General features: G+C 42.1%; 1 protein-coding gene across 2 annotated transcripts; it reads right to left on the bottom strand.

The window, feature by feature from the left end:
- Positions 1–2,127: 2,127 nt before the first annotated feature.
- On the bottom strand, positions 2,128–22,845 carry entpd6 (ectonucleoside triphosphate diphosphohydrolase 6). Of its 2 annotated transcripts, none has more exons than XM_083988100.1 (14): positions 22,709–22,845; positions 21,814–22,182; positions 20,532–20,608; positions 18,030–18,173; positions 16,062–16,137; positions 12,601–12,636; positions 12,167–12,255; positions 9,601–9,680; positions 9,444–9,508; positions 7,705–7,806; positions 7,461–7,601; positions 5,547–5,603; positions 4,537–4,643; positions 2,128–2,944 (listed from the first exon to the last, which is right to left on the bottom strand). In XM_083988100.1, exons 2-14 carry the CDS (start codon positions 22,082–22,084, stop codon positions 2,861–2,863), a joined length of 1,329 nt encoding a protein of 442 aa, XP_083844226.1. In that variant the 5' UTR covers positions 22,085–22,182; positions 22,709–22,845; the 3' UTR covers positions 2,128–2,860. The 2 variants fall into 2 exon arrangements, with proteins under 2 accessions (XP_083844226.1, XP_083844227.1); XM_083988101.1 differs by having other exon boundaries at positions 21,814–22,164; positions 22,709–22,826.
- Between the last annotated feature and the right edge of the window lie 1,699 nt (positions 22,846–24,544).

Raw genomic sequence — 24,544 nt, 5'->3', positions numbered from 1 at the left:
AGTCTTAAATTTAACTTGGCTTAAGCTGTAGGAACCCTGTAAAATCAGCTCTGTGACTAAAACACTAGTTTCTACTAGTACTACTCGTACTACTACAGGTTTCTGATCCTTCAGAGTTTAGTTCAGAGAGATAATCTTCACATATGAACTCCTTTTCTACCGTATCTGAAGCTTAGGCTTAGAAAGGGTTAGAAGTTAGAGTTGTTTTAGAGGGAAATTCATGTAAAACCGCTGATGCACGTTGCCTTCAGGGACAGTTTTTCATCAACAGTCTCTGTATTTCCCTCTAAAACAACTCTGTGTGGTAACGTTGTGTTATTATCTCATAGCGTGGTGAATGTGCAGCTCACAACTTGTCCACCAGAGCATTGTGGAGTTGTTGGATTGTGTATTTGATGAGTTTGATGGAGGGAAACCAAGAAATCCCATAATGAGCCTCCGTAGCGTAGCTCTGAGCAGCTCACGGCTCTGCTCCGCCGTTCTAAAAATAGCTTGCACCGACAATTAAAGGTAACGAACCTACTGCTATGACTATAGGGATTATGGCAATGGGCCAGTTTGACAAAATGTTGAACTATCCCGTTAAAGCCTAACATTAGCTTTTTACTTCTGGACGTCACACTAAACTATTCTATTCTCCTAATTATTGTATCTGTGGTAAAAATGATAGAATCACCGCTCCTGGAGGGTCTAATGGTCTAATGGTCTAATTTGTGTCAGTTTAGGGGCTTTGATGTGAATACTGTAAGTTTGAGAAACACAGTTTGCTCATCTTATGGTCATACTTAAATCTGTCTATCTGCTGTATGTTGTTGTATTTTAAATTGCTGTTTGTTGTATGCATGAGGCACTTTACTATGGGCATTTGGCAGTAGATTATTATCGCACTTCTAGCACTTTGTTATTATGGGCATTTCTGCAACACAATTCAGCATTTTATATTTGTAATACAGTCCAGCACTTTATTATGACTGGGCATCCTGCAATAGATTATAGTGGTAGCCTACAGTGTAGCATCCACTTTTCCCACGTACAAATGGAATTTTAATATGGAGATAATTAATCATGTGTCATCCCAAACCGATAGCCTCTGTTGTGGTGTTATGGAAAGTTCTGTAATTTATTCTCCTTCCTCCCTTCTCTTCTCTTCTTGTCTCTTATACACCTACCTGCAGGAGATGGAAGTTAGCCGTGCAGCTACAATCTCTTTTCATATTTACATTTTTCTTTTAAAATGTTCATTAATATGTTTTGTCCCATTTCTAAATAAATAAACTTGTAAACTTATCAATGATGAGTAAAACATGTTTAGTATAAACTACATACGGTGACATCAGGTAAAATGAGCCATTAGAGGTTTGAGCCTCCTAGCTTTTTAAGTTTTAACAGGCAATGGCTGTAAATTATTTCAAATTGTTGCTACAACTGTACTTGACAAAAAACAATTGATTGACAATTGATGACACACACACACACAAACATACACACACGCACGCACGCACACTATAACACCACAAAAACACACAAGTTCCAAAATTGTCGTGTTATTCTAATATTCTATTCATTGTTTCAATGTTATTGTTCGTGAATTCAAATGTTATATAATAATATTAGGCTATATATGCGGATTGTTTTATCATAAATTATAGTGTTTTGAGGGCATTGTTTAGCTCAGTGGATAGAGCAGGTGCCCATATGCAAAGGATAGTCCTTGGCCCCGGTTCGATTCCTCTGGTGGTCCTTTGCTGCATGTCATTCCGTCGCTCTGTCTCTCTACAGCTGCTCCATCACTTAAAGGCCCAAAAGCCCAAAACTAAACTTTAAAAAAGAAGAAAAAGAAGAAGAAATGACTGTGTTTTGCTTGGGTGGCTCATTTTACCTGAACAATGCTCATCTCAAAAATGTTGGACAGCCGATGTTTGAAAAGCTATAGGACTTGAACAATTATATTTTATTATGTCATTTCAACAACAAAAATATTAAAAACAGTCAATATTAACTACAAAAATATAATTCAGTGTCACACAGTGCTTTTTCTTAGTTTCCTAAGTGATTTACCAAAAAGTGGCCCAATTTACCTGATGTCACCCTACTAATGAGTATTTATGTGTTATAATAAACGATGAATACAGTATTTATTAATGTTTAATAGTGTGTAGGCTACTTGTTATAAAGTGTTACCAAGGTAACAACACAGAGTCTTTGATCATTCACATCTGTTTATTGCAGCTTCGGTAGTGAAAACACACACACACACACACACACACAGAGTAAAAACAGGACACGAGCTCCTTCAGAGTAGAAAACAATCAGAGTCGCTGTCGATAGAAAACACGTAACCTTCACCTGACGTGACGTGACATCACAGAGGGGGGCGGGGCCTCCGTTTCAAAATGTTTCCTTACTAACAGGAAACACTGGATTTGGACACGTCGTCGTCATGGATACCGTCACGTGGCTGTGACGTCAGAACAGGGAGTGATGGAAGTTCAACACAACGTTTGAACTTTTAAAACAAAACCATGAACATCTGTTACCGCGGTAACCACCTGATCACACACACACACACACACACACACACACACACGTTGGCACCTTGTTAATAAGAAAAGCCCCGACATTAGAGAACCTGAATCGACCAATCAGGACGCGGCTGCTGGTCCAAACATTCAAACAGTCTTTAAACACCAGAAGAAAATTAAAGCTGCTCCATGAGGTCGTGACTCCGCCCCCTCAGGAGGGTCAGAGGTCAGGGGGGGCGGGGCTTCACAGAGATCCAGGGTCGTGATGATGAGGTCACCGGGAGGAAGTCCAGGAAGTCCTCACAACATTCAGAATCTTTTCAGAATAAGAGCGTCAGTCAGTGCGTCTTCAGGGACTCAATGTAGTGGAACGTCGCTCCGAGCGCCCAGCTGGTCTCCACCTGGTGGATGGTCCTGGCCAGCTGCACACACACACACACACACACACACACACACACACACAGTAACACACACACACACACACACACACACAGTAACACACACATTTACATTGTAAAGCGCTTTGAGTGGTCCCAGTGACTAGAAAAGCGCTATATAAGTGCAAGTCCATTTACCATTTACCAAGTCTATTTACACACACACGTCCTTGTAATTCTGTCTTTTACACTCACACGCACGTCCTTGTAATTCTGTCTTTGTGAGGACACGCATTAACATATTATATTCTCTAGCCCCTCACCCCTAACCTTAATCATCATTCTTTTTTTTTTTTTTTTAAAGTATATTTTTTGACTTTTAGTGCCTTTATTTGATAGCACAGTGAGATAGACAGGAAAGGGGGAGGCAGAGTGAGGGGGAATGACATGCAGGAAAGGTCTGCCCGACGCGGGACTCGAACCGGGGACGCCTGCGTTGAGGACTATAGCCTCTACATGGGGCGGCCGCTTTAACCACTACGCCACGCACCGCCCCCTTAATCATCATTCTTAACCTAATTTAAACCTAATTATAACCTAAAGTCTTAACCCATTTACCAAGTCCATTTACACACACACACACACACACACACACACGTCCTTGTAATTCTGTTTTTGTGAGGACACGCATTAACATATTATATTCTCTAGCCCCTCACCCCTAACCTTAACCATCATTCTTAACCTAATTTAAACCTAATTATAACCTAAAGTCTTAACCTTCAAACAGCTCTTTAGTGAGGACCGAAGGCCAAAACGTCCTCACTTGCTAAACACGTCCCCACTCTGGTGGTTAAAAACTGTTTATGGTCCTCACAACGTAATAAGAACAAGAACACACACACACAGAGGTCACTTCTTGTTTTCACAGACTGATCTGAAACTCCTCATCCTCATCATCTCCTTTTTCCTCTCCCTCCTCCTCTTCTTTCCTCCTCCTCCTCCTCCCCCTCCTCTTCCTCCCTCCTTTCCCTCTCCTCCTTCTCATCTTCCTCTTCCCTTCTTCTCCTCCTCCTCTCTCCTCCTCCTCCTCTTTCTCCCTCCCTCCTTCCCCTCTCCTCCTCTTCTCCTTCTACTTCTCTTCCTCCCTCCCCTCTCCTCCTCTTTCCTCCTCTTCCTCCCTCCTTCCCCTCTCCTCCTCCTCTTCTTTCCTCCTCCTCTTTCCTTCTCCTCCTCCTCTTCCTCCTCCTCTTCCTCCCTCCTTCCCCTCTCCTACTCATCCTCCCTCTTTCCTCCTCTTCCTCCTTCCCCTCTCCTCCTACTCCTTCCTTCTCCTCCTCCTCTTCCTCCCTCCTTCCCCTCCTCCTCTTCCTCTGTTCTCCTCCTCATCTTCCCCTTTCCTCCTCCTCTTCCCACCTCCTTACCCTCTCCTCCTCCTCCTCCTCTTCCTCCTCTTCTTCCCTCCTTCCCCTCTCCTCTTCTTCCCTCCTCCTCCTCCTCACACACTACATTGACATTCATCTCATCCTACAGTGAAATCTGAACTTCCTCTTCCTCTGGATTTGTGTGTGTGTGTGTGTGTGTGTGTGTGTGTGTGTGTGTGTGTGTGTGTGTGTGTGTGTGTGTGTGTGTCGGACCTTGAACTGCTTGTGTGGCGGGAAGCCGAGCTCCTGCAGCAGCACTGAGATGTAGACCAGGTCCAGACAGAGGAACGGGTTCTGGCTGAGGGACGGAGCACCGCACACTGCAGGGAGGGACACACCAGGGACCAATCACAGCGCAGCACACAGTCACACGACCAATCACAGCGCAGCACACAGTCACATGACCAATCACAGCGCAGCACACAGTCACATGACCAATCACAGCGCAGCACACAGTCACATGACCAATCACAGCACAGCACACAGTCACATGACCAATCACAGCACAGCACACAGTCACATGACCAATCACAGCTCATATATATGTATAAATATTGTTATTACTGCTCATATCCATAAGAATAATATAAAAATATATAAATTATATAAATTATACGGAGCACCTGTCTGAACATTCGATACCTTTTCAATAAAGTTTATTGAGAAAAAAAAGGAGAGATTATCCTAACACTTCATCTTGACTCTGATCGGTCATTATTGATCTATTGATTCATTAGATAGATAGATAGATAGATAGATGGATAGATAGATAGATAGATAGCACCGATCATACATTAAAAAGGCACAGATAGATATAGAATATAAAAATAAAAATAAATATAAAAATATAAAATATTAAGTGCAGTCAGAGCTAGAACATCAGTAATAAATACATATAAATACATCAATCCTAATCTAAATTAATCTACATTTTTTTCCCCATTAATCATCATCAGGTGTTTAACGATGACATCACACTGATGTCACAGCTGATCGATCACAGTGTTGATCAATAACTATAATAACATTGACATGTGGGGTCAGAGCAGTGATCGCAGGTTTGAATCCTGACTGAGACGATCTTTACTGCCTCTCTCTCTCTCTCTCTGCTTCCTGTCTCGCTCCACTGTCCTTTCAAAATAAAAGCCTGATAATAATAATATAACAACATAATAACAGTCATGTGCAGCTGCAGCAGCCGCCGCCGGGTGGCGCCGTCTCACCTCTCCTCGCTGCGTCCGTGTAGTCAGACACTCGGATGGACCCTCCCCTCGCCTCCTCTGCACACACACACACACACACACACACAGTCAGTGAATCCTGGACACAGAGACTCACTAAGATCAGTTTCTTCTTATCCACTTTTTAAAAAGCAGCTAAAAATACATCTCAACTTCTCTTGAATTTCCCGCTCTCTCCACATCCCACTTCCTTACTCTGTCTTTTTATGACACATATATGGTACATTATATAGGCTAAATATTGTACATTTGTTGTGTTTTTTGTCTATTTAGTTGATATTTGGAGAAGATTTCTCATTTCGGGCTACACACATCTCATGAAGTTTGAAATGTAACGTGAAGTCAATATTTAGCTTCTGTTATCCCACATTTGAGACATTTGGTGAGAATGACAGTTAGGCCTAACATTTATGCTCAAAAAGCAATTTCACATTTTTTTTCTACACTTATGGCCTTATATCATACAGTATATTCCACTGCTTTTGCAAAGCCCAGACTTTCGTACCCATTTCAAGCACCACAACAGTTTGTTCTCATGATTGTGAAGAGACTCATTTTTTCTTTCTTGTCTTCACCCAGGATTTACTCAATGCAATTTTACTGATTGTTGTGCAAGTTGTGTATCTCAGGGTCAGAGGGGACATAGAGATACACTGCTATGTTATCGTTATGATCATTATGATCATTGTTTGGGGGGGCGCCGGAGAGTAATCTCGCCTAGGGCACCAAAATGGCTAGATTTCAATTAATGAATTTTTTGTATCTTATTTCTATTGTCTCTATTTGTTACTAATCACTTTGCTCTTTATCTCTCCATTTTTTTTTCATTTTTGTTAATTTTGCTCATATAACGTTGATTATCTATCGCACACGCTCAACAGACCGGCTCACACTGCAGCTTCCCTCTGTTTACACCGAACTTGGAAAGAGCAGCTTCTCTTACTGTTGCACCTACAACCTGGAACACTCTGCAGAATCATTTGAAACTTACCTCACTTTTATCAATGGGACAATTTAAAGCCATAATAACTACATCTTATTTTACCTCTAACTGCTCGTGCTTTTAACTATGTTTCAATTTACCCTAGTCACCTTAAATTCTGGTATTCTGTTATGTTTTTGTATGTTTTAAATGTCTTGTCTTCTGTCCTTGTGTGTTTTGTGTTTCATCTCGGCTGTATTGTAAATGAGGTTACTCCTCAATATATCTCCGAGTTTAAATAAAGGTTATGAAATGAAATGACTTTATCTCCTATTTTTTTCTATGTTTATTTGTTAGCCATAGAAATTTGAATGAATGTAACAGGAAATTCTCAGTTTTACAAGAATGTAAAACTGAGATGTTCACAATTAGAATCCTAAAATAATCACCTGATCAACTGATTATCTTAAAGAGATAGTTCAACATTTAGTCAAATTGGTCCATTGCCATAATAACCCCTATAGGCATAGCAGTAGGTTTGTTACCTTTAATTGTCGGTGCAAGCTGTTTTTAGAACGGCGGAGCAGAGCCGTGAGCGGCTCAGAGCTACGCTACGGAGGCTCATTATGGGATTTCTTGGTTTCTAACTCATCAAACTCATCAAATACACAATCCAACAACTCCACAACGCTCTGGTGGACAAGTTGTGAGCTGCACATTCACCACGCTATGAGATAATAACACAACGTTACCACACAGAGTTGTTTTAGAGGGAAATACAGAGACTGATGATGAAAAACTGTCCCTGAAGGCAACGTACATCAGTGGTTTTACATGAATTTCCCTCTAAAACAACTCTGTCTGGCCAATTTGCCAAAATGTTGAACTATCCCTTTAATGTATCGATTTACAATTAATATTAATCAATATTAGTTGTAAATATTGCATCTTAGATAAGAAGACAGACTGTTTACCGATGAGGCCGAGGTCGGCGGCGCGGTCGTAGTAGTAGGAGAAGGCGTAGAAGTCGACGTCCGGCGCCTCCGTGGCCTTCGTCACCTTCCTGTACAGCAGCTTCTCCACCTTGGTGCGACACGCCTCTAAGGCCGGCTCGCCTGCACACACACACACACACACATACATGCCTCAGGGTTCCTACACGCCCAGCTGCATCGTGGGTAACCGGACGGACCAATCAGAGCACGGCGAGGACTCTACCTGCCTTCTGTCCCTTCACCGTGTAGATGATGTCATCGTGCTCCCAGCTGCCCGAGTACTCTGGAGCAAGGCAGGGGCTGACCAGCTCGGTGCTGCCCCCTACTGCGCACACACACACACACACACACACACACACACACACACACACACAGTCAGAACACACACACACACACACAGTCAGAACACACACACACACACACACACACACACACACACACACACACACACACACACACACACACACACACACACACACAGTCAGAACACACACACACACACACAGTCAGAACACACACACACACACAGTCAGAACATATATATACAGCTCTGTAAAAACTAAACAGACCACAACTCCAAAATGTTGTTAATAAACCAGCTTTTAGAAGACAAAATAGTGAAAGGATCACCAGGGGTACGGCAAGTGGCAACTGTAACATCTCACGCCGTAAGAAGAGCTCCTTTGGCCAATCAGCCTTCTCTATAAAAGGTTCCCAGATGTGGAATTCACTACCGACTGAAATAAAACTAACCCGAGACATTAGAATTTTTAATACAAAGGTTAAAATCTGGCTGAAACAAAGTCAGAACTGTATGCATTTTTAATGTGTGACGACTTGGTTTGATTTTAGATGTATTGTACATTTTATAGTGTTGTATGTAATTTTGATGTCTTTCTTCTTACCTTCTGTTTTCTACTAAAAGCCGAACTAGGGACGGGAGTTCGAAACTAGTTTTAGCTATAATCTCTGTCTGCAGAACATCAGTCACATTGACTTGTTTGTAACGAGTGGAAATGTCACTATGTTAATCTGCATTGTCCCTTTCAAATAAACTGAATTAAAATTAAATTAAAATTAAAGCTTCTTTACATGTGGCAGCCATCGATTCCAGTGTCTATTGAACTGCAACACCAGCACCTCACTCTACTGAGCTGATCACCTGAACCTAATCACATTTAATGAGGAAGAAAGATTATAAATACATTTTAATTAAAAATTGGGATTATTCCACCAATATTGATTTCTAAACTCTTCCTAAATTTAAAAAGTAGTGTTGCGTTATTTTAAAATGAATATGAACTTGTTTTCTTTGCATTATAACCTACGCTAAGGTCTGAAAACACCAGAACTTTTTTTTGTTATTTTGACCTGTTGCCATTTTCTGCAAATAAATAAATAAATAAAAGCTCTAAATGACAATATTTTTATTTCCAATTTGGGAGTAATGTTGTCAGTAGGTTATAGAATGAAACAAAAGTGTTCATTTTACTCAAACACATAGTAGCTATGAAGAGTAAAACCAGAGGAACGGATCATTTTGAAGTGGTATCGTTCTATATCTATATATCTGTCTTCCTGTCTAGTTATCTCTCTATCTATCTATTTATCAGTTGACTTGAGCGTCTCTGATTGGGCATGGTCTCTCTCCTCTGTGGTGGGGGGTAGATGGGGGTAGTTAGGGGTAAATGGGGGTAGATGGGGTAGAGGGGGGGGGCAGTAGTAGCAGCAGCAGCAGAGTGAATCTGTGCTGCAGCTTCTTACAGGAGCTAAATCGCAGCAACATCTGGCAGCAAGGAATTAATCTTACTGTGTGTTATTAAAAGATTAGATAATGGCTTATTTATCTGGGGGGGTAGAGGGGTGGAGGGTGGAGGAGGGGGGGATGAAAGCAAAGAGAAAAACAAGAAAAAAAAAAAAGAAGAGTATAAACGAGGCTGTAGGGGCGGAGCGGGGACTTACAGGGCGGAGCGTCGACGCCTCCCAGGACGGCCAGTCGAGCCGACATCAGACCCAGACCCAGGTAGCTGAGGAGAGGGGGGGGGGGGGGGGGGGTCAGAGGTTAGAGGCCTGACGGTCGCTATGACAACAGAGTGTGTGTGTGTGTGTGTGTGTGTACCTGTGAGTGTAGACGGTGTGTGTGTTGTTGAACATCTGGAAGGAGCGGATGTAGTCGATGGGTGAGGTCTGGATGGTTTTCTGCAAACAAGTCACAAGTCAAATATCCCCAACCAAGTATTGATTATTATGTCTGTGCAATAATCCACATTCAATGCCATATTTAGTATAGTGCAATAACCCCAGTCCATGTTTGTACTTGTACATATATTTTTTATATATATTTATATTTCTTTATTTGTCTATTTGACCACTTGACTACTTTGCTCTTTTAACTTGTAAACTTTGAGTTGGAGATGTTGTTGTAACAAAAAGCAATTTCCCCTTGGAGATCAATAAAGTATTCTTATTCAGATTCTGAGAGCATATAGATGGACAGGCTTTTCAGAGGGACATTTACATATTAAAAATGCTTTTTTCAGTTGGTCTTTTGTAATAATCACATTTTTTTTTTAAGATACTGAATTTAAAGTCTTTGTTCAATTTAAATGTTTTCTAGAAATGTTTTTGGAAAAATTGTACTAATTTTTTCCAGAAGTTTCTCTACAATATTTCCAAAAGTTCATGCCAGTGGCCCTAATTTGAATGTAGTACATTGACTAAAACAGTAACGTTCTTCAGTCTCACAACAAGTATTTGTGTATTTGCTTCAACATTTTGTCCAATGGGGTCCATGGTCTAATTTGTGTCAGTTTAGGGTCCTTGATGTAAAAAAGTTTCAGAACCACTGTCCTAAACAACCATGTCTAAAGACACATCCTGTGGTCAAGGAAAAGATGTTAATCTATTTCAAAAGGGTCAAATTATTGACATGCAACATCAAGCAAATAAAACACCTAAGGTTGTTGCTGAAACTATTGAAACTAACCCTGAAAACTGGAAGGAGAGTGAGGAAGAGAGTGAGGCTATCTATCTAACCATCATCTTCAAGGAAGAAATGTGGTCGGAAAAAAATCTTGAATGATCGTGATCGGCATTCACTTGAAATGAAATCATGACATTGCAGAAGCTTATAGAAACGATGCCACAGCAAATGCTGAAGACGCTTCACAATGAGATATTAGAGTGGCAGTGAGCAGCGTATATAATGTATTAAATAAACGTTTCCATGATATTCTAATGCACTGTACATTGGAAATAATTAATTACATATGCAATAATTAATTACTGCACACATCTTTACACAGCCGACTTGTATCATCAGAACAGACACGTCCTGTGATCTTCAGCCTTCTGTGATTAGATTTGTCTTGTTTCTGTCCTGAACTGTGCGTTTCTCTTCTATTAAACACGTTCTACATCTCAGAGGTGACGTCTTTCTTTCCACCCGTCAGTCACAACACACAACAACAACACCGGAGGAAAACTCCGGATGGAAATTAGCATTGTTGCTATAATCCGGCACATTTACATGTTTTTATATGTACATTGATGTGCACTGTCCCACCCAAACAAATAAAGTAAAACGACTGGACGCAGCTCTGATCTGAACTGAGTCATCAGATGAAAAACGTCCCGGACATGAAGAGATGAAGGAGTCTGATCTGAGTCAGCAGCAGCAGCAGCCGTCAGTTCCTGGTTGGAGCTGAGGAAGCTCCGTCCCTCATGTACAGTACAAAGCCTGTGACCTAGATAAGAAACCAGACCCCCCCCCCCCCCCCCCCCCCCCCCCCCCCCCTCCTCTATTTTCTCCTTTCTGCCCCCCCACCCTGATGTGAGGGTGTTTATTTGGGATTATCGAGGCATTTACAGATTAAAGCCTCTAAGACGGAGCCACACTGGTAGTTTGACTGAAGAGAGAGAGGGAGGGGGGGGGGGGGTGAGAGATCTACCTCGCTCTACCAGTGTCTTACTGCTCCTGTGTGTGTGTGTGTGTCTAATTTACTCCGTTACAAGTAGCTCAGTCGACATGTTACTCCAGTAAGAGTAAAAAAGTACATGCTTTTAAAGGTACTTTACGTAAAAATAAGAGTTTAGTTTATTAGTTTAATAAGGGACAATGTGCAATTACATTAATCATTTGCAGGAAAAAATGAAAAGATGGTTGCACCAGATTTATCTCACAGCTAATTTCCATCTGTAGTCCCGACACATTACATAAAAGTAATAAAATACACAGACCACACGCTACTATACGAAGCTGAGGTATAGAAAGACACAATTAGACAATAGACAAAACATTAGACAATACTGAAACATGTAAGAGTCAGAGTAAATGTCTTATTCTTCTCATCAATGAATGACTCTAATTGTTTGTAAATGAATGTAAGGAGCTTTTAACTCTTGTTAGTGAGAATGAACTCTTTGAAAGCAGCTGCACTGATGTGCTGCTTTTAGGGGTTAGGGTTTCCTTCTCTGACAAACACAGCTTGTGTCCAATAGGATTTTAGAAAAAGACCTGAAAGTAACCAGTACTTTTCAGCCTTCCTACTAATTAACTCCAGTAAAAGTACTAATATTTGTCTTGGAAATGTATTCAAGTAAGAGTAATAAGTACCAAAGAAATCTAATACTCTAGTAAATGTACTCCATTACTGTCCACCACTGGTTGTGTGTCTGGTCCTCACCTCGTCCTGAGGGCTGAAGGTGATCTGAGTCGACCCCCCACCCAGGTCCAGCATCCCCACGGTGGGCGAGTCGGCACCGTGGAGACCACCTGACAGAGAGAGAGAGGGGGGGGGGGGGGGGGGGGGGGGGGGTTAGGGAGGGAGGGAGGGAGGGAGGGGGGAGGACAAGAAAAGAGTAAAAAAAGAGAGAGAGAGAGATTAGGAGAAACAGAGAGAGAGCTGCAGTTTAATCCAATAACAGGTAATCACTATTTCTTGTCCACATTAATCTGGTTACACACACACACAGAAACCCAAATTCATCTTCCTGTTATTGGTTCATATTCTCATAGTTACGTGATAAAAACCTAATCTAAAGACGTGTGTGTGTGTGTGTGTGTGTGTGTGTGTGTGTGTGTGTGTGTGTGTGTGTGTGTGTGTGTGTGTGTGCTCACCGATGAGGAAGTTGACGGTGATCCAGGCTGAAATCCCTGAACAGAGAAAATGAAAATGTTAAATTAATTCAGACTAAACTGTTTGTGGCCGATGCCGATGCCGATGCTGCGTTCGAGTCAACTCGGAACTCACAGTTTTTTTTTCCGACCTCCTACTTGAAAATCTACCCTGACTTCTTTGAGAACGGTAAAACAACTGTTCAAATGTACAAAATACATTAAAACGTTCTTTTTAAAATAGTTTTTGTGTCTTTAATGAAGCACTCTGAATGCAAACTTTGTCCCAGTCCAACATGTTTGTGGTTTTTCTGTCGTCTCCAACGTTTTGACGTCGGAACTTGGAGTTTTCAACTGGGAGATTCAGAGTTCTGAGTTTTCTCAAACGCAGCGTAACAACAGCTGAAGTCATGACATCACAGAACAACACCAAAAACAAAAATAAAACTCATAAACACTTGTTGTGAACGTGTGTGTGGAAGTGAGATATTTATATTTTCTTATGATAACATTAAATATAACAGTCATATTTAAGTCAAGGTCTGCTGGTCTCCTAAAGAGGGCGGAGTCACGGTCTGCCGGTCTCCTAAAGGGGGCGGAGTCACGGTCTGTTGGTCTCCTAAAGGGGGAGGAGTCACGGTCTGTTGGTCTCCTAAAGGGGGCGGAGTCATGGTCTGTTGGTCTCCTAAAGGGGGCGGAGTCACGGTCTGCTGGTCTCCTAAAGGGGGCGGAGTCACTGTCTGCAGGTCTCCTAAAGGGGGCGGGGTCACGGTCTGTCTGCTGGTCTCCTAAAGAGGGCGGAGTCACGGTCTGCCGGTCTCCTAAAGGGGGCGGAGTCACGGTCTGTTGGTCTCCTAAAGGGGGAGGAGTCACGGTCTGTTGGTCTCCTAAAGGGGGCGGAGTCACGGTCTGCTGGTCTCCTAAAGGGGGCGGAGTCACTGTCTGTTGGTCTCCTAAAGGGGGAGGAGTCACGGTCTGCCGGTCTCCTAAAGGGGGCGGAGTCACGGTCTGCCGGTCTCCTAAAGGGGGCGGAGTCATGTGGTGTGTCTCAAATCGCATACTTCTCTCAGTGCACTGCCTTACAGTACACTGTAAGGCAGTGCACTAATTTGGACAGGTTAGTACCGTCTCAAATCAAACACTGCCGCTGCACTGACCGGAAATGACTCGACAGCTTCATCTTCAATTTTTTTAAATCCTGATCGCAACCGGCCGTTGTAGCCCTATCGCCAACACTTGACAGCGCTTTTTGCCGATCAAAACGAGCTATTAAGTTGTGTTTTATTGTGTTAGTGTTGTTGTTGTGTTGTTATGAGTGTTTTTTAAAGACATTTACGCCGGTGTCAGCTCCGTCGCTGCTCAAAGCAACCGCTGCCGTTTGAAAAGTAGTGACGTGATTCCGCTACGTCACTAAGATGGCGGCCGTTAAGTGTGGAAAGTGTCCATCGATCCACACTCAATTTTCTGGCCGTTTGAGTGCGCCAATTGAGTGCACATAGCGCACTGGATTTTCGCACACTGCTCAGTGTGAACGCACTTCTGTACTCAAAATATTAAGTATAAGTGCAGAAGTGCGCGATTTGGGACACACCACCGGTCTGCTGGTCTCCTAAAGGGAGCGGAGTCATGTGCAGAGACTCAGAGCCTCAGACTCTGAGACTCAGAGGACAGAGACTCAGAGGACAGACACTCAGAGGACAGAGACTCAGAGACTCAGAGGACAGAGACCCAGAGGACAGAGACTCAGAGGACAGACACTCAGAGGACAGAGACTCAGAGACTCAGAGGACAGAGACTCAGAGGACAGAGACTCAGAGGACAGAGACTCAGAGGACAGAGGACAGCGTCCTAGAGGACATTAGTGTCTTTGCAGGACATCTGTCCTGAGCCGCTGCATTAGAGCCTTTTAGCAGCGACCTCTGAGTGGGTGATTATGGAGCTGGACACAAACTGTATCATAGGAGCTTTACCATCAAACTCTTAGTCGCAGACGCTAAGAAGCAATTTACAAACAAAACAAACAAGTGTGTGGGGGGGCTTTATGTCACTTAGCGCCCCGCGGCCCCCCAGCAACCACTCAGAGATCTGCATTAACAATAAGTCTCTTCCATCCAGGACGCTCAGGGCCTAAGCCGGCCGGGCGCTCGGCCCTCGGCCTCGGCCCGAGCGCCCATCCATTAGCGCCGCGCTCCGTTAGTTCACTCATCGCTAAGAGACGGACATGTTGCCGCAGTAACGAGCTGATCCCACTCAGAGGAGGAGGAGGAAACACTTGGTGGGGGGTGAAGGGGGGGTTAATCGTCCTCTTCAAGATTAAGTGGGACATTATCCCACACGGCCATAATTGCTTGTATGAACTACTTTAAAAGGATTGGATTATATGCTGCTGCTGCATGTCCATACAACCTGAGAGAGAGAGAGAGAGTGTGTGTGTGTGTGTGTGTGTGTGTGTGTGTGTGTGTGTGTGTGTGTGTGTGTGTGTGTGTGTGTGTGTGTGTGTGTGTGTGTCTAACAACAGTGGTATTAGAGCAGCAGCCATAGGAGGGGGGGGGGGGGGGGGTCAGTACAGGGCCAGAGCCGTGACCTGTGACCTCCAGGTGATTCTACTCTGATCAATAAGTATGACTGATGATGTCATACAGTATGTAGTACAGACCGAATCTCCTTGTTGTTTACATTCTACTTCCGGGTAGAAAACCAGCTGTAATGTGAATGAGATCAATAGTAACCAACGAGAGTTTAGCTATAGATCATATTTTTCACGCCCTATCACCGTTTAGACAAATCTGAAATGATTGAAGAAACATTACTATTTCTGTGTGTGTGTTTTGTGTTGCTATGTGTTGTATTTATTCAGTTTGGGGGAATCACGGTGTCTAGAAAGCATCAGTGGCTCAGCTGACAGGGACAGCTAACGGTAGCTAAGCTAACGGCGGTAGCTAAGCTAACAGCAGGACGTCAGCTGTTAAAACCCTCCCGTTGTGGGACACGACATGAAACTACTCCAGTTAGCTCAGTCATGTTGGAACTCAGATATCCGCTGGAGAAAATATTTTTTCATGGACCGTTTATTGAGTCACTGAGTTATTAAAGTTAAACAGGTAGCTAACCGTTAGCCCGGCTAATCTATAATAACCATAACTAATTACAAAAATGTGCACACGTAAATAGTAATGTTTGTCCAATCATTGGTTTTATAAACTTTACAAACATCAGATTAGTCTAAACGGTGATATAGTGACATAAAAAAGTAGATATATATAGCGAAACTCTCGTCCGTCACTATTGTTCTCATGCTGGTTTTCTACCCGGAAGTAGTTGTAAACATCAAGGAGATTCGTCCTATACAGTATGTAGTATGTCGTATGTAATATGTAGTATTGCAGTATGTAGTATGTAGTATGTAGTTTGTAGTATGTGATATCTAGTATAACAATATGCAGTATGTAGTATGTAGATTGTACCTTCGTCGGTGCCGTCCATGATGGAGACGCTGTCGTCTCTGGACAGGAAGGGAGACTCCAGGAACAGCGCCCTCACCTGCACAGGGGGAGGAGCAACACTTCAGACGGACACGCCCACACGACTCCAAATATGGTCGACGCTTCCTTCAGACGGACACGCCCACACAACTCCAAATATGGTCGACGCTTCCTTCATACGGACACGCCCACACAACTCCAAATATGGTCGACACATCCTTCAGACGGACACGCCCACACAACACCAAATATGGTCGACGCTTCCTTCAGACAGACACGCCCACACAACACCAAATATGGTCGACGCTTCCTTCAGACAAACACGCCCACACAACACCAAATATGGTCGACGCTTCCCTCTGAACCTGTGAGCTTTGTTTCTCTGCTTTTATTCAGATTATTCACAGTTTATCTTGTGTCATTGTTGCTTTTTGGTTTTGTCGCCTGTGAACTAAAGTTTTTATATAAATTATAACAAATATATTATAATTAATATTTTTACATTTAACCTCATGTAAACACATAAGAAGAGTTGATATGATTCACTCTGTTGATGTTAAAGTTATTATCTGCTCTGTGGTGCTGTGTTATAATGTTATTATATGGTTAAATATTTACATTATATTTTAATAACCCCCACCCCCTCACCCCTCCTTTGGTGTAATCAGCTCTGTTTGGCTGATCCAGGACCAGATCAGAGTAAATCTCATTCTGGCTGCACTGCTCGTTACTGATTATTACTTAAAAGCTTTAATAGACTTTTCTCCTCTGGCCCTGACGCCTGGTGATGAAGAGGAGGAGGAGGAGGAGGAGGAGAGGCGTTCACTGCCTGTAGGATATTAGCTGCAGAGAGAGGACGACTGATCAGATCTTTCACCTGTAACGTCTGTGTCCTCAAACCATAAATATGTACAGTAGGGAGAGTTCTAGTACAGGGTTATGTTTATGAGAATTGGTTTGTTTGTATATGTATGTATGTAAGCTCATGTCTAAATAATTAAAAATGTCTTAAAGTTATTTTAAAAAATCATAAATATCTACGATTTAGTTTCTACGACGGAGTATTAGGGCCAAAAACAAAACAAAACACAGACTTCCAGAATAAAGTCGTAAACTACGAGAATAAAGTCGTACATTTACGAGAATAAAGCTGACATTTCCTAAGAGAAAAAAGTCTTAAATTACGAGAATAAAGTCGTAAAATTACGACTTTCTTGTAAATTTATGACTTTATTCTGTCTGTGTTTTGTTTTGTTTTTTGTCAATGTGGCCCTAATACTCTGTCGTAAGTTTCTAATCTTATTAGATAACTTTATACGCCTGTTGTGTTTTTATTTGTCTTTTTTTACATCAAAATTCTTACGTATCTATTATTATCCATTTTCTTTTCCAACAAATTGTTCACAAAATAATAATACGAATATGTTTAAAATACTAAACAACAAAAGCAGGCAATTTAATTAAATGACTAAATTCGGAAATAACAATAAGCAAGTTCCCTCACTTCAATGTATATAGTTGTCTTTTTAAGAATGATAATATGCTGATGCATAAACCGCAACTATGCAGGTTATAAGCATGTGGGTTGAAGAGAGAGTTTAATGTGTGTAAATGTGCTAAAACTTTCATATTTAGGGGAATATACAAGGACACGTTCTCAGGAAAGTGACAATGGATGCTCATGAAGGATCAGGAGGACTGTCCCTTTACCACACAGACTGTGTCCTTTGTTGATTCATGTTGCTCACCTGTAAATGGTTGCATAAACAGGAAAAGGACCATGGTAAACACCAATTCTGTATTTTTGTACTGTTGATTCTGATGGAAAATGCCTTTTCCAACCAAAATTAAAAATTAAAAAACTAAAAATAAATAAATGACTAAATTCAAATAAAGTGAAATGAAGTTAAATAAATGCTATGACTCTATGATGACTACAGTGTGTCTGACCGTGTCCAGCAGGTGCGTGGCCTTCTCCCCCGGCAGCAGACGAAGGCCGGCCGTGGCCTTCAGCACCACGGGCGTGGAGCTCCAGGCCGAGGGGGGGACGCTGGACTTGGCCACGTCCAGCAGCTCCATGACCCCCGACACACACTGGACCAGAGGGGGGAGGAGAGAGTGAGACGGTAGATCCACTGTAATGTAACTACAGCTGTGACTCTACAGGTGAATAGGGAAATAAAATTAACTAACAGATTTCACCATGAAACCTCCCAAGTTTATCACTCACATTAAGACAAATATTTTCTGTATTACAAGTATTGTCAAATTTTATGTTTAAATGTGTAAATGAGGTAATATCTAATTAAATATGCACTAATTTGCATATATTTCCAGAACCGAAACCTGAACAATGGATAAAGCTTCTTGTTTTATTTTGTTGACACATTAGAGTCTTTAGTGTTTACAGAGGAGGATTTCGGATATCTCTTTTTATCACTCTGTAAATGAGAAAATACTGTCACCACCAGCCCTAAAACATCTAATGTCTCCATGTTTTTAGTAATAAATGTTGTATAAATGAGGCTGTGAATGATATATCAACAATCCCCTCTGTAAAAACCTTCAGAATATAGAAAGGGATCAAAGTCTGAAAAACTCTTTCTGAGAAAACGGCCTTTAAAGACTTGGACTGTAAAATTACAGAGATTGTTATTGTCAATCCTACTTTTAGGATTTGTTGCTATGATACAAAGGAAATGACAACATTGTTCAGGAGAGAGAGCTTTACAACGACACCTGACATGACATGGGTCAGACTAACTCCTGGTGAATTTAGGAGAAATCTACTGACAATAGAAGACAAAATGAAGTAAAATAACCACCTTAAAGCAGATATCAGCTTCACGGCCGTTTCGGCTAATGCTGCGTTCAAGGCAGGCTTTTGAAACCGTAAGTTACAGCTTCAAGTCACAACTACGACTTGGTAGCGTTCCAGGTAACCCGTAGCTCGTGTTTTTACCATCCTGTTGTCTGTGAAAGTTCCCTATAACGGCCACTCGTAACTTCCGACCCGTGAACTCGTACCAGATCGAACTGGTATGACTTCACAGGAAGGAAAAACACAAAGTACGAGTTTCTTTGAACGCACCATGAGTTAGCAGCCCCCGCCCTTGTCAGGCATCAATTGGTCCTCGTGCTACGTCACCACATTCACGCGCATCCCTTGGCTGCACACACAGCCCTTCATGCCGTTCTCTCTCCTCATTGGATAACACTTGTATCCCACAAGGAAAATTTTCTCCTCGGGTTACAGCAGAGCAGAGTGACGGAGAGACTCGTGTTTAGGCTGAAATACTTCATGTAAGTGATTGCTGACGGAAAATAGGACTATTTAGGACTTATATTAACAAAAACATTCCACTGATATCTGCTTTAATGTGGATTTTCTACCATTTATTTCGACTTTTCTTAACTCTTTCGCGACCACACTAATTACTCAGCACATCCACTCAGGACCACATGTTTTTGGCTATTTGTTTACCTTTTATCTCACGTCGAACCGAACTATGTACGTCACCTAGAAACAAACGGTCTTCACTTGGTTGAAGAGTGACTTTACAACGTGCTCCACGAAAAAACGGCGAGTTTTTCCGCCGTTTCGTTCGTGAGTACGAAGGAGGAGAAGAGAGCTGGGTTTCTCCAAAAACGGAGCTCCCGCTCTAGTTTCAGAGAAAAACGCACTTTTGTGTCAAGTAGTAATCTGCTCATTTTACCGGCACTCTGCAGTGTGGCGTCTCCTAAATCATTTCTACGGCTAAATAAATATATTTGTAGGTAAATCTGGGGGGTGTGGCAGCCTGGAGAGCAGCGGTGCAGCGGTGCAGCGGTGTGGGTCTCTGGCCGCAGCGCAGCAGCTCCGGGACACTGCTGTGTGACTGGCCGGCGGTGAGTGCTCTGGGGCGGGGGGCGGCCGGTCACAGCCCCCGCTGCACAGCGCCCGCTCTGCTGCACCGTGAAAACAGCCGTGATAACGGGCTTTCAGATCCTTGTCTCCAAACCAGAAACGTTTGTAAACAACACCGGAAAAAGTCGCCAGATTTGTCGTCAGTCGCTTTTGTCAAAAGAGGGTTTGGAAAGTCGCCAGATTCAGCGAGAAAGTGGCAACACTGTAGCCGACAGCCGCACAGCGCTGCACGCTGTCCCCACAGCAGCATTCAAGGAGAACGATTACTCAAACAAAACCAAGATCACACAGTTTATAAAAAACATTATGTTTTGATTGTAGTTTAAAACAGTTTTACATATCAGAGGAACCATATTCACACACAGGGTACCTCAGAGTGGCTATTATCTTAATCTGTAAAAAAACGGTTTTGACGAGTTTACTCGTCAATGGTCGCGAAAGAGTTAAAGAATACATGTTAAGGAAGAAAAATAGCCCAGAATCTGAATGAAAACACAGTGTTTTTGCCTGTTAGTGTCTCTCCAACATGTGTAGTGTTACTGCACCTTGTCGGGGTCGTCAGCGTACGCAGACAGTCCAGGTTTGATGGCCCTGAACGTCTCATGGGCCAGTTTAGGAGCTTCTGCAGGTGAAACACACACACACACACACACACACACACACACACACACACACGTTTACACACACACGTTTACACACACACACACACACACACACACACACACACACACACACACACACACACACACACACACACACACACTGATTAAAACACAAAGCCCCAGAGCTGGTGGCGGTTTAATTTGACTTTATTTAATTCCTGGCGGCTGATGCTGGAGCTGTCATTAAGCTCTTAACCACATCCCAGTCTGTATAACTAACAGGTGCTAGCTACATTAGTCCATTAGCCGCCGCTAACAAAGGAGCCAAAACTGCACTTAGCCTCTCATTTAGCTTAGCTTAGCTTAGCCGCCGCTAAATGCGATAACGAAGGCATTTGGCCCAGAGCGGCAGGAAACTTCCTCTAAGCCTAATAAACCCCACAGGACCAGGACCTGTTTCTGTCTGTCTGTCTCTCAGTCTCTACCAGAGCAGCTACAAACACAAGATACAGACTGGAGCTACTGACACAGGAAACTTCCTCTAAGCCTAATAAACCCCACAGAGTTCTACTGTCTCCTTCTGTCTTCTCAGGGTTCCTACAGCTTAAGCCAAGTTAAATTTAAGACTTTTTAAGACTTTTTTAAAGCCACTTGAAATGAAATTTAAGACCGACTTCATAATAAACACAAATGCAGAAAAAAGAAAAAAAAAAACACCACATCAATTACATAGGGTTAGGGACAATTTGACCCACTTTCCTATGTGGTCCAAGGTAAAGTGACTGCTACATGAACATTGGATTGTGTCTCTTTCCAGCTGTCCTTTCAAAATAAATGCATAAAAAGTCTGGAAAAAAAACAAAAAACAAAACACTGACTTGGGAGCTGGAGGCGGTGAGAGATTTAGCGTTGACGGCCGCCACTAACTTCTCTATGTCAGAATGTTACCAATTATTTAGAGATTTGAGACTAATAATAATCATAAAATACCACTTACCAAGTGTTAACATTTTTAAGACGTTTGAAAAATTGATTTAAGACATTTTAATGCCAATTAAGGCCTTGTTTTTAGATTAATGAATTCAATGCCTTTTAAGACTTTTTAAGGACCAGTAAGAACCCTGCTTCCACTGTCCTCTACCATCTCCTTCTGTCCTCGACTGTCCTCTCCTGTCTCTACAGCCGTAGCAGAAGCTTCAGACCAATAGAAGAACATTCCTCTGACCTTTGTCCTCGGTCTGGAACTTGAAGACGTGGACTCTGGTCCCGGTGCTCCCGGCGTCGAACATGATGCCGTACTGGAAGCTGAGTCCTGCAGCCGGCGCCGTGTCCCCGTTGTCCCCGGTGTCCCCGTTGTCCCCGGCGCGGTGGTGAGGGGGGGGAGGGAGTCTGTAGGTGTCAGGCTGTGAGACGGCGTAGTGACGCTTGAGGAACATGAGGTAGGCCAGCAGGCAGCACACGAAGAGGAAGACCCCGGCCAGCTTTGGTCTCTTCATCTCCACTCATTCTGTGAGGACACACACTCTTCAGACAGGGGACGGAGCGTCCACGCTGCATCCGTCCACTTCCTGCTCAGCTGGAGAGACAGAGACACCTTCAAGACAAAACACACAATCCATAGTTCACCCCAAATTGAAATGTCCCTCATTATCTCCTCCCCCTCATGTGGACTAAGGGCTGGGAGAAGTTTCAGTTCACTGTCTCATTTGATGTCACTAGAGATATATAGATAATATATCTATCACTCTGCATTAAACATGAAAACTCAGACTTTACGCTCCAGTCAATCAACACAAAGAGCAGAAGCTAACATGCTGAGTAAGTTACCTTCCTGTGAGACTCTGAGCAGAAACATGGCAGTGGTCCTTTATTCAGCATCACATTTATATGAATATCAATCTGAAACCTAACATATTGATCTGAAACTTAACATTATTGATCTGAAACCTAACATTATTGATCTGAAACTTAACATATCGATGTGAATCCTGACATCATCAGTCAGTTAGCATGTTAGCACGTAGCTGCTAACAGCGTCCTCCCTCCAGTCCCGGTAATTAAACGGTTAGTTGTTAGTTTTAAGTTTCGGTACCGACGGTAACGGGTGTGTGTTAACGTACCAGAACCGGACAGAACCGGACAGAACCGGACAGACCCACCGACAGCTGCTCCAGGTAGTTTAAAGCTGCTTTGGGACTCAGCAGCAGCTACAGCTTCTCATCATCTTCTTTACTCTCCTCTAGTGTCAACAACACGGCGCGCCCTGATGACGTCAGGGGGCAGACTGCCGCTAACGTGGCCGAAAACACGAAACAGCAGCAGCAGAATAAACTCTTTTATTTAAAAGTATGCACAGAATACACACCCAGCAGCAAAACAAACATTAGAGAGGTTTAACATTTACATTGAATCCTCCGGTTCTCTTTGTGGTTTGGATGACGAGACTATAGTTCACATTTGTTTTATCTCTGTTTCTAGCCTACACAAAAATGTTTTAGTTGAATGTACAAAATTATGTTGAAAGGAAACCACTCGACCAGCTGCAAGAGAAGGACTCTTTTTTTTAATGCCAACAGAAAGGAAAAGGACTTTATTGTTTTTGTACAACTAGTTTTGTTTTTAGGCTAATTTCACATTCATAAAAAAAATGGACTGACTCAAAACCGAGCTTTATAGATTTTTTGCAAAACTACTTTTAACGGACCAAACCAAAAGGCATTAAAAACAAACCTTACTTTGGTCCTTTTTTAGGCCTACATTTTAATTGATATTTCTTTTTCTTTGTAGGCTATATATCCAAACAGCCAAACAGCTTTGCTCTGTATATATTTGTTAATAAAGAAAAAAAAACTATTTTTACTTAAACCTAAAGTTTGAGTTTATAACATGACCCAGAAACATCAAACACACTGTTCTCTGTAAATGATGATAATAATCTATCTATCTATCTATCTATCTATCTATCTATCTATCTATCTATCTATCTATCTATCTATCTATCTATCTATCTATCTATCTATCTATCTATCTACTTACATAACAACACAGGAAAAGAAAAACACATGAATGTTTTGCTTGTATTAACTATATATAATGTTTATTACTAACCTTTTTACAGGGTATATTTTATATTCTATTTTCATATTTGTAATGTGTCACCTTATCAAAACAGGGGATTGCTACAGTAAAGTTTTAAAGTTTGATTCAGATTATTTATAATTTCCTCAAATACCTTCAAAATAAAGTGTCATGCCAGAAACATTATGAACATCTGAAATGTTGTTGAAATAAAAAAAAATGTGTTGAATATTTCTTGTGTGTTTGAGCCAAGAGTACCTTCCTGCAGTTACAATGGCCGACCAGGGCGCCGCCATACATCCAATCCATCCAATCCATACCGGAAATCTCAAGCGGAAGTTAGTTAAACACCGCTCCGAGCTAAAACAAAATAAAAGCATGTACGTTTACACATAATTCTATGGATTTTTAACATGTTTATCGTAACGGTATGATTGACTGGTTAATTAACTCTGCAAGTTTATAGGCTACTGTAAAACTCAGAAGCTAGAACTAAACTATTGAAATGTTAACTTTTCATGGATATCATATAACTTAATCAACGTTATCACAAACGTTTGTGTGGTGGTGGTGGTGGGGGGGCGGGGGTTCACACACACACACACACACACACACACACACACACACACACACACACACACACACACACACACACACACACAGTAGGACTGAATAATGATTAAGATTGAATAGACTGAATTGTCATGTTAAATAAACCTAGGATTAATCGGTCGTTAAATTGTTTTGACAGTTAATTAATATGCGAGTAATAAACGAGTTAGTCCGAACCTGTAGTTTAAATCACAATGGAAAATAAATCATTAACTGTATTTTGTGCGTTTTAATGAGAACTGAATGTTAAACATGACAGATGACCC

The sequence above is a fragment of the Trachurus trachurus genome, assembly GCF_905171665.1.
Source record: "Trachurus trachurus genome assembly, chromosome: 15".
Taxonomy (NCBI): domain Eukaryota; kingdom Metazoa; phylum Chordata; class Actinopteri; order Carangiformes; family Carangidae; genus Trachurus; species Trachurus trachurus.
This window is presented reverse-complemented; position numbering and strand designations above follow the sequence as displayed.